Source organism: Sitophilus oryzae, unplaced genomic scaffold (genome assembly GCF_002938485.1).
Source record: "Sitophilus oryzae breed Bouriz unplaced genomic scaffold, Soryzae_2.0 scaffold_194_pilon_pilon, whole genome shotgun sequence".
In the NCBI taxonomy this organism is placed as follows: Eukaryota; Metazoa; Arthropoda; class Insecta; order Coleoptera; family Curculionidae; genus Sitophilus; species Sitophilus oryzae.
Window position 1 is genome coordinate 14,320 of NW_022146668.1, and position 11,945 is coordinate 26,264.

The 11,945-nt window shown below is 31.9% G+C and overlaps 1 protein-coding gene across 1 annotated transcript in view; it reads right to left on the reverse strand.

Annotated features, from left to right (window-relative positions):
• Positions 1-431: 431 nt before the first annotated feature.
• Positions 432-11,945, reverse strand: part of LOC115883577 (extracellular serine/threonine protein CG31145-like) — a gene marked incomplete at its 3' end in the record, with an annotated part of 20,221 nt that continues 8,707 nt past the window's right edge. Inside the window, exons 3-4 of the mRNA XM_030901936.1 lie at positions 6,805-6,998; positions 432-572 (exon numbers count right to left, since the gene is read on the reverse strand). Of these exons, the coding sequence (XP_030757796.1) occupies positions 432-572; positions 6,805-6,998 (335 nt within the window). The remainder of the gene's footprint in view (positions 573-6,804; positions 6,999-11,945) is intronic.

Genomic DNA, 11,945 nt, shown 5'->3' on the forward strand with positions numbered 1-11,945 from the left:
GCTGGATCGAGAATTGAAGATAAGTTCGGACCATCGTAAACGTAGAGATTTTTATGTGGTTTTTCACGACTAAACGTTATTATGAATTAAAACTATGGGTTTGGTCTCATACATTTAAATATTCTCGTAGAAATTTATATATTACATTGATGTTCTCACGATATTTGTACAAATGAGAGAAACACTAAAAATTTTTGTTTCTTGGATATATTTTCTTCTCATTTTAAACTTTCTGCTTCTAAGTTCTCTTTAGAGCTTAAAGAATTTTCGTACAATTGGTTAATGATTTCTTTTAGTTTCAAGTTTTATTTACATATGAAGAGCTATTTAGAAACAAAAAATTTGACAGTGCTTCATTAAAAAATAATAAATAGGAGTCTTGATAATATTCAAGTGTGGAACATGTTAAATTAGGTGGTAGTGGTACTTACTTAAGTAATACTTCTAGCGTAGACTGTCTTATCATACAGCATTGAAGTACTGGTGCCAATATTGACACTTCGTCGTGGTAAGGCTTACCGAAGCCTCGCCCATGGTCCAGATGTAGAGTAAAAGTATTGTTACCAAATAACCTAAAATAAAGTTGTCCAAACCTTAAACAAATATTATTAAGTAAATCGAAAATTATAAAATGTATAAATAGGTAGATATATATTTTATTGATTTTTTTTTTTTTTTTTTTTTTTTTTTTTTTTTTTTATTTCTTTTCTTTTTTTTAAATTCTTTTTTTTTTTTTTTTTTTTTCATTATTTTTTTTTCCCTTTCTTGGGTATGAGGTTTTTTTATTAAATTGAAAATGGAAACATTTTTTTCTGTATTTTCATTGTTTCGCCTCATCATGGTGGGCTTTCTCGGGCACTTTATTCTTGAAGCCGCAGCCGCCTTTCTACCACCAGTCTATATAGAAGAATGTAAGTGAATGATACACACAGATTAATAAACAAAAAACCTCCATACCCAAGAAAGAAAAAAAAATGTTATATTATTGGCACCTTAAAACAGTCACTCAATTTGTAAATTGAGAACACTACTACAAAACTAGGTACTAGTTTTAGTGTCTACAACATCTTACTGTTCAATTGTCTTTGAGGAACATACAAACACGAACATGACTCTCCGAGAAGTAGCTCAAGACGCTGAGCCTCGTTGACTCAAAGCGGTCAAGGTTTTTGTGGGTGTATACATTTGGCGCCCAACGTAGGGCTTGGGCAAAAAAAGAAAATAAGATTTAAAGTCTTCTTAAGCACAGTAAAAGTTACACATAGTATTTAAGTTCGGAAAAATGTCCGCTAGGGGGCGTTTTCTTTGATAAGCCATCAGAAAAAAATATTGCATGTGAACAGGTATTTTAAATATTACTATTGATAATCATCGAGAAATTGTATTTTTTGATATAGGAGTATTTTGCTCTATCTCATAAAATTGTTGTAAAGTTGTGGGGGAAGGGTATTTATTAAAAGATAAGGTTAAACTTGTTTGGTAGGTCGATTTAAAACAACAACTAGGCTCATTTAAAAAGTTTTTTTTCCTTAATGATCTCCAGTTAATTAATTTTGTTTCCATAATTTTTTTTTCGTGTAGCTAGAGGGCTGCGCTGTTTGACACCATAACAGATATTGCCCTTTTGCATAAAACATTTTACAATAGGAGGGCCTATATCTTCTCTTTTGCTACATTAAATAGAGCACAAAGTTCCCAAATATTAGCGCAAACCGCAACTTTACTATCTTTTCTTGTTAATCGGAGATAAATAAAATATATAATATATTATTACATAAATTCCATGATATACATAAATTTGGAGTGCATAAGAAAGAAACTCAATCATATTGAGATCTAGACCTTTTATCTAAAGAAAAAAACATTCGACCAATGTGTTTGTGTACTACCAGTCATGGACCTATGCATGCGAAACCTGGACACTTTAAATGGATATTATAAGGAAGCTGCAGTGGCGCAATTCTTCGATGGAACAAAAATATGCTGGAAAAGCATATGGAGAGTGGATATGACAAAAGACTCAGGTAATTGTCATTCACAGAATGAAATCCCAGAAGTGGCAATGGATAGAACACCTGCGCCAAGAAGAACAAACAACAGAAGACTCACAGCATTACCAGTAGCATACAACAGACAAATTACAGCATTGTACTAGAAGAGGACCAAAGAATAGAACCAAACCAAACCTGAGATGGGACCACTATATTAGGAAATTATCAAGTATAACTTGAGCCCGCATAGCCAACGCAACAGGACAAACAATGGCGTCCAACTACAAGAAGATTATTTAAATTATTGTGAGGGGATGCTACACCATAATTAGGAATGGTTCAATAAGCTGAAAAAGATGATTGATGATGGTGACCCCAAGATCGTACTCCACAACGATCGAGACCTCGAAATCGGTAGACTATGGCAAAACAAACAAACAAACATATTGACAAAACATACGACAAAACTAAAGCTTTGTCGTATAAAACTCGTTGCAGCCTTTTGTACTTTAATAACCACCACCCTTGACGCTAAAATCTGAAAATTCTTAGGGCTGTTGTGGAAATTTATTCTGAAATGGGACATACATATGAACGCTTGTCGAAAAAATGACTGTGCCTGTTTTGCATTAAGGTCTGTTTCTAAGGAGCTTAACTTTGTCAGTGGCTAGAACTGTTTATTATGCCCTTTTTGAGTCGCACCTCAGGTATGCCCTTCCATTCTGGGTACGTGTTGTTGCGACTCAATTTGACCGAATTTTCAAGCTCCAGAAGAGAGCTGTTCGATAATCACTGGGACTAAACAGCAGAACAGAAACTCATTGCCGGGACTCCTTTTAAAGAATTAAAAAATATTGACTCTTCCTTTCTTATTGTATATTGAATCCGTTTGCCTAATACGTAAGCATGTCTCAGCTTCCTCAAGAAAGGCCATCTCACACTTATCCACTCAGGAACACGGAGCAAGATCTCTATCTACCTACCCCACGCTCAGAGTTAGTTAAAAGTTCATATTATACAACTCGAAAAAATGCACAATCACCTGCCATTTGAAATCAAATCCATACATCATTTTTTCATTTTCGCAAAGCATTGAATCTTATTTACTAGACAAAACTTTCTACACCGTAAATGAATTATATTTTGAAATCGAATTTGATCTCTGTAAACACTGGTCTAATGGTTTGCTATTGCTATTATTTACTAATGACATCGAAAAATTAAAATTTATTTAGAGGTCAGTGATATTTTTGCTATAAACTAAACTAAATATTTTTGAACTATTATTTTTTATTTTTCTTTGACATTGTAAACATTTAGTAAATGTTCATTTTAAAACAATAGACACTAATATTATTTGGTATAATGTTTTGTATATCTTCTTGTTTGTTTTTGATGTTTACCTTGATTTTTTTACTTTGTTTGTTAGTTTACCTTTGTCTACAAATTGAAAAAATTTTGGAAATTTTTTTTTTTTTCTTTCGACACAATTAAAGTATTTAATATTTCACTTAAAAAAATATTTTTTACTTAATTTATTTTTTTTTTTTGAGAAATTATAACATGAAAATACTGTTGATGTTTTTCTTCATTAAAATCATGTTTTTTATTTGCACCAAGTTAACGCCAAATATTAAACGGTTAAATCAAAATACCTTTTACTACTCTTATTTCACTGATAACGTTCGCGAGTCTTGACATCGAATCTCATGCTGTAATATCCTCGAATATCAAAACATATTACTGGAGCGAAGTTTCCGGGCGTGCTAATTATATTATTGATAAACTAACGGCGCGTTAACGTCAACGTATCCCAACTTTCGCGGCCATGTCGACCGTTAATATTAAAGAGTGTTAAAGTTGGGCCGACTCAAATGCATAATGAACACAACTCGCCGAGGAAGTTGTTTAACAGTCTTGACAGATTCAAATATAGTGGGACCAACAGCGGGGCGGGAGATTCTCTCGTAAACTTTACGCTTAACGAGTACTTGTTCGCTACACAAACTTATTGAAAGGAAACTTAATATTCTGTTTACAGTTTAATATTTTATGTATTTTTATTATATGTTTGAGATGAAACAGACATAAGAAGTAATGTATCTGTCTAAGACGGCTGGGGAATGACAATCGATACTTTCGGCGAGTCAATCTCTAGACGTAATTTACTAAAATTGACATAACACTTGTCACTGGAGATTAAGATAGAACGAGACACAAATCTATATTTGATATTAATTAAACTTTTAGTTACGTAATCGAGAGCGCGATTTTAAATTCGTTCTTGCCAACCATAAGATATATTCGGCGTCGGGCTGACTAACTGGAATTTAATTTTTTCGCTGGGGATTCAGGTGGTAGCTCTCCTGTAAAAAATGTCCAGATGCCACATTTATCTATTAATTTCCTGACATTGTCATTCGTTTTGACATTTAGTTTTTGTACTGGTTTAGTTGCAGCGCAGTCGAACATTGTTCTTTTGGAAGCCTCTTTCGTTGCAGGGTAATACCGGATAGCTTAATAGCCGTAAAAACTCATCGCAACTTTATTAGAATATTTTGAACGAGAAAGCGGTAGTTTGGTTTGTCCCTTAAGTTCTGTTAAATAGGTCAGTTTTGTTGATGTAGCCAGATAACAACTGTTTTATATATTTATAACTAATTTATTTTGTTTTAAAAAAAAAAACTATTTTTTATTAAAAAGAAAATATGTAAAAGGGGGCAACGCTGTGCCGGTCAAGCTTAATCACTGACGTGGATAAATGGTGTTGTTGATATTGTTGCGGACCCGTGTGAACTCGACCTAACCTAACTATATGTTCTGCCCTCAGATGACCTTAACATCGCACTAAAGAATAGACACCGTAATCATTCATTCAAGTTTCGAGAAGAATCGAGTTCCACTGGAATGGAGTAGTACATACGTGAACAATCGAAACCTTCTCTATGCACCTAACGATCTATGACTATTCGAGAAATCTTTAGCTGTGGGTATAAAGCCGGCGGCAGTGGCCTAAAGAGGGCAGACATAAATAGACGAAGAGTACAGTTAGACGCTAAAATTCAAAATAAATTCTTCTAGATAAATAGTTATAAATCGTTTGTAAATAGTTCTTTAAGTCTTTTTATCGTTATTGTTTCTGTTAATTAGTGTTAAATAAATAGTGTTTAAATAGATTGTGACTTTCTATCCACGCGGAACCGACGAAAAACGCTATCAATGAACTATATTTAATTACATTAGTAAGTTTTACTATAGATTTCACACCAATTTACTAGTTATAACGCAATTAAAATGATAATTGACATTTGCAACCGGGCAATCATTTGACAAACTAATTTTAGATTCATTTAAATTCATACAAAAAATAAAAAAAGTAAAAAAAACAATCACTACCGAATAAATCAATATAAACAAATCCGAACAAACTACATCAGGTCCAATTTATACAAACTTGCAATTTTTAAATGCAATTTTCTCAAAAAAACGTTTTCAATTCTAGGATAATCAAGCGCTATTTATTTATTTTTGACGGTAATAGTAAAAAAAGTCATCTAGGTATTGTAGAGATTAAAAAAATTACAAGTCAGTTTTTTCATGAGTTACGTGTTATTACACGTAAATCAATGAGCTATTTTTGATTAAGTAATTTAACCACTCTTATGACATCTTTAAACAACAGTTCACAAAAGGCATATATAAAAGAAAGACCCGTTTAAGACGGGATAACATATTTCATAACACGAATACCGCCGAAAAACGAGGCAAATTTTTCATATATGGCATTTGTTCCTAAATATATAAAAAATACCGCCGTTCGTTGGTATATTTTAGTAAAAAAAACAGTACTTATTTAAAAAAAAGTACTGCCCTTATTTTATTAAATTTTATGTATTATTGCTTTTCCCAACGTAAGTCAATTATAATATAATATAATAAGTAATTTGTGACGAAAACGTTATTTACACGAAATTTAATAAATCATTGACTCTAATTTTTGTTACAATACACCCAAACATGCATAGGACTAAAAAAAATAGAAAAAAAAAGTTTAAACATTTCTATGTTCATAGAAACTCAAATTTGTACAAATCTTCGGGAAACTCATAAAATAAATTAGGAGTACCAATTATTAAAACAAAATTTTTTTTTTTTTTTTTTGTGTAAAAAATAAGATTTGAGTATCTTTTAAACGGTTAACTTAACTTAAATGACTACACCCTTTTGACATTACCACTTATGGCGGTGTAAGATGTACATCAATAAATAGTAAATAATCTATAATAGCAGCAGAATATCCATAATGGACTAGTTTTTGCCAATATGTAATAAGCAAAATAAGCTATTAAACAAATAAATCAATTAATTACTAAAATATTAGTTATTAAATTAGAAATAAAACGTAAAATCTTTAAAAATGATAATATATTGTTTGTCACTCTTAAATTAAAAGTTCATCTCTCTTAAATCCATCACAATCTGGCAGCGCTGTCGCCATCGCTTGTCACTCAAAGTTGATCACGTCCATCGAAATCGTTTTTGCATTACTATATGTTTTTTCTTTCTAATAATAAGGAAAAAATAGAAAACAGAAAAGTGGAAGACCTTCCTGTTAAAATTAAGAGCTTATACTTCATAGTTTGTTGAGGTGACTATCAACGTTTTATTTAAAGTTTAAAGTGAAAAAAAGTAGTCGATTTTTTTTATCCACCCTACTGTTTTGATTAGCCCTAGCAGCATAAAGAAGACGTTTAAACTAAATTTTAAATCTTTATTTTCCTATCTAAAAAACCGTCCAGTAAACTCGACTCACCTAAAAGTCTCGTAGTGGTGCCGGTCCATGTTCCCAATAAGGAAATCGAACACGGCCATGTCCATGAGGTCGAGCAGCCGCCGACCCTTGTCGTAGGGGGGGATCTCGCGCACCATTTGACAGTAGTTGGGGTCCGTCTCCCATTGAGCTTTCCGCCTCTTGTGGTAGGAGCGGCGCCACGGATGTCTCCATACCTGCAAATAAATCGTACGTAAGGGGATTGAGCAGGTGATTTATAGGTTGGGATGAGACTGTGCAGATCCTCCGGACCCTTTTTTAGTCCCTTTCCCTTGTTATTTTTTTTTGCATAATGGGGGGGATGAGATGTTTCGAGGAGGGATTTCGGAGAGAAAACATAAACTGTTTAAAATGTTGCTGGGCGTATTTTACAGCAAATTTTTACATCGTTTATATAAAATATTATCAGGGAGTTGTTTCATACTATTTTATTTATTTTTAAATAAAATATAATATATCTACATATGGAGTGGTCAGAATTAAAATGGATCAAGTCCTATTTCCTACTATTTTAAGATAATCTCGTTTTTATACGTTTATAAAATATCGTTTTTTTTTCAGTAGAAAAGTTTTTTAAAAGAAAAAGCTAAGAAAGTAGTTTTTTTTAGTTCTAAACATTAGCACGTGTGTTAAAATCGCACACAACTTTAAATTTTATGGACTTGCTCCAGTTCACTTCTGAAAGAAATCAACACAATGTTCAGAAACTGCTTAATGCATGAAGTATGATTTCATTTCATCAATTCATTTCATTGATGAAATGAAGTCATACTTCATGCATTAAGCAGTTTCTGAACATTATGTTGATTTCTTTCAGAAGTGAACTGGAGCAAGTCCATAAAATTTAAAGTTGTGTGCGATTTTAACACAAGTTCTAATGTTTAGAACTAAAAAAAATTGTGTTGTTGATCTGCATAAAATTGCACCAAGAAGAAAAATATTATTTCAAATTGACGTCACATAACACACTCTAAGAGGCAACACATGAAGGATCTTCTTCCCTTTATCCCGCCTATATACCATAATTTTTATACAAATCGGAGGAAACATTATTAATAGAAAATGTGAAATCAACAAATCCCTCAATGACGAAGAAGAATGTACCGATGTACAAATTTATATCTAAAATTTCAAATATTTTCAAAGCTAAAATGGTTCAAGTTCAAAAAAGTATAAACAAGCATTCTTAAAAATGGCCACAATTTTATTTTGAGTTATTTTAGTTTGCATATATACAATTTAAAATATATTAAAGCGTTGTGACAAGTTTTCTCCTCCAGTTTCTTTTATTTTAATTAAGTAACATTAAAAAACGTTAACTCTCATTTTCTCCATAATTATCTTGTCCAACTATCTTATCTAAATTGTCTTGGATTTGTCCTGCCAAATTTGTCTTAGATTTTTAGATTTTAACGTTTTCTCTTTCTCTTTCTCTTTCTCTTTCTCTTTCTCTTTCTCTTTCTCTTTCTCTTTCTCTTTCTCTTTCTCTTTCTCTTTCTCTTTCTCTTTCTTTTTCATTCTCTTAAAAAATAATCTGTATTATAAGATATTTTCTTAGTTTTTATCGTTCTGAATTAATAGTTCTAAAATAACTTGATTTAAACACTTTAAATGAACATTCATGTTTATACGACATACTTTTTCTAGCATAAAAGTGCTAAATCTGAAAAAGACTTTCTATTATTTAATTTCCTCTTAAGAATGATTTCGATAAAATGTAAAAAGAAAGATTAGTTTGAAAAGGCTGGTTAAAATATTAAGTTACATAAAGTAAAAAAGATCTGGGCAGGTATTTTAAAAACGAACAATTCAGTTCCTAATGAGATAATTTAACGGGATTTAGTCACTGTGAAGGGAAAATGGCTTTATTAAGATGCTGAAAAGACTTTTAAGAACGTTTGTTCATTATTACCAACAATAAAACTATAAAAGTAAGAAGTCCATTATAGAAGTCCAAATATCTTCAAAGTATTACATTATTTTTAACAGTTATGGATTTCAGATTTATTTAACAAGAAACAAGCATTTTGAAAATAGCTAAATTATTTTTATGTTGTAGTTGATTTCGCTATATGGTATTTCATATACAGGATGATGTGAATTGTATTTGGAAAATAGCATATTCTGTAGATTAAAATAAGTAATAAAATTTGCGCCGGGAGGCACGTATAGCCACCCATACTAAAATATGTTAATAACAAGTCGGTAGGCAGTTCTTTTAGTTTCAAAGTAAAGGAATTTTTCCAATTTTGGTCGGCGGTTATTTCCCCTATCCGCCACCTGGGGTCGCGTCCGATGGGAGTTTGGAGTTCTCCACACGGATTTTCTCAAAAACTGCGACTTTGACTGATTTTGATGTTATTACAAATTTTGTTGCAAACATTATTCCTAATCTTAAATTGAAAACCGCGTTTTGCTAGCTACTGTAATTTTGAAGTTACTATTTTTTAAAAATTTTAACCCCCTCCCATACCCCTCCATACCCCCTTCCATACCCACCCAGCCACCCCCTCCCATACCCGCTCCCATACCCCTTACCAACCCCCACCAAAAGTAATGGCCAGATTATCGGGTGCCACAGTATTTTATTGCCAAATTTGGTTAAAAATCGGTTTTAGCGGTTTTTGAGTCCCATCGTATTTACAGACGGACAGACGGACAGACGAACACCGCAAAAATATTTTGTATTTAGGTCATTTATGACCAAATAACTCATTTTAGGTGAATTTAAAAAAATACCGCTTTTAATGAAAACACCATACCTGTTGGTTTTGGTTTTGGTCGGCTTAAAATTTATAAATGTACGTCCTAAAATACTTCATTCGGAAAAAGGAATTTCCGAATGAAAAAAGCAGAATGAAATTCGGAACAGGATGTAGGAGTTTCATTTTTATGTATTGGTTCTCAAAATATTCGGAAGCGAAATAATCAATTGAAAATATTGGCAAAAAAAATCGAAATAAAAATAAAACTTCTACACCCTGTAGTAACAAATATGAGAGATAAAAAATATCATTAAAGATATAAAATATTATTAAGATAAAAAAAGTTTTTAGCTAGATATTTTATTCAGGATCGTTGACAGTTTAAAGCGGATTACAAAATGTTCAGATCGAAATAACTTTCAAGCACACTTGTCGATCGACAACGATTCTAACGTGTTCGAAGTAGGTTTGCCACTTTTCTGTCATCTCCTAATGCCGCCTCTCACGGAACTTCGCAAATATATATCGTTCGTAAACAAGCTGGAAAATCCGATAAACTCGACACATATACTTACTTTAGTTTAATTTGACATAATATACGGCGATAAAGAGTTTTCACGTGCAGAAACAATTCGAAATATTACTTATTTTTATTTTTTATGTTATATTTATAATACGTGTAAGATTTAAGTATACATGTTTAGTTTATTTTATAGCTAATCTATTTAAGTTTAGTTTTGTTCATTTAATTGAAATTAAGCAAAATAAATCTCTACAGCTCTGACTTTTATCATAAGAAGGCTAAAGAACTTTTTTTCAGTCTAGATACTTTAAATTTACTATTCTTTGCATAATATGTTGTATGGTCACCAAATTATCAGTTTCATGTCGATAATATACAGGCTGTATATTTCTGTATTAGGCTGAGAAAGAGAAAGAGAAAGAAAAAGAGAAAGAGAAAGAAAAAAGAAAAAAGAAAGAAAAAGAAAAAGGGAAAGAGACAGAAAGAAATACCGTTAAACTCTAGAAATCCAAGTCAACTCTGGTTTGACAGTTTCTATATTTCTCTTACCCAAATAGCACATTTAAAACAAGTTTCAATAACTTTATCAAACTTTATTTTAACAATTTATATCAGTCTCGACTTGAGAAAGTCAACCTACCAACAAATAAATCAATTAACATTAATAACTGATAACGTGCGCTTTGAAAAAAAGAACATTAAATGTAAATTATGGGAGTTTGAGTACGTGCGGCGTTTCTAAAAATCCCTTTATCGGGCAAAGTTAAATTGTGTTTCTGGATTAATCGAAAATTATTTGCTTTTTTCGTCCCGAGCGGAGGACAAAAAACTTGCTCAAAAACAAGGGACTCGTTACTGCCATAAATCAAATAACCGAATGACCGGGAATTGTGCCGAATGCGTCCACCGGCCGCCGATTCAAAATTAAACAGCGTTTGTTTGTTTGTTTGTCGTGTCTTTTTTCACTAACTTTCAATACTATCGAGTTTCTTTTTGGGGAGATTTATTGTCGATTGTTTGGCAAAGGATTTCAAATTCGTAACGGGTTGTGTTATGAATTCTAATTCCTGTTATTGGAAATTTATTTTTTTAGTATATTTAAATTAAAAAACAATGTTTGTATTAGCAAAAGCTAGTTGAAGTTATTCCTTCATTTTGCGTTATACAGGGTGGTCCGAACTGTATTCCGTAAACTCCTGCAGCATATTCTGCTGATAAAAATTAGTAAAAAAGTTCGTATAAATGTATGTCCTAAAATGCTTAGTTTTGGGAGATACCGGGTGTAGAAGTTTCACTTTTATTTCGATTTTTTCCAAATAATTTCTGAAGTAACGTCAATATTTAGATGAAAATTGGTGTCTGGAAGTTTTTTGACATGCGGAATTTGATTTTGATGACAATATGGCTCCTACTTGTAGAGGGCGCCACCTACATAATTTTTATGTGGTTTGAAGAGTAATAACTTGTATGTTAACTGTATAACTGACATGTATTGACTATTTCCATTCAAAATATCTTGAGAACGGTTGCTCGTAGCGATTTTTACCAAGAGATATTTTTTACGTAAAAAGTCATGAGAATGAATATTTTTTTAGTCAGTAGTTTTATACATGTACGGACGAAAAGTTATTACTCTTCAAAACGCATGCCCCCTGCAAATAAGAGTCATTTTGACATCAAAATCAAATTTCTCATGTGACAAAACTCCTAGACACCATTTTTCATCCAAATATTGACGTTACTTTAAAAATTATTTGGAAAAAATGAAAATAAAAATGAAATTTCTACACCCCATATCTCCAAAAATACGCATTTTAGGCATACATTTATACGAACTTTTTTACTTATTTTTGTCTGCAGGATATGCTGCCGAAGTTTCCCGAATACAGTTCGGA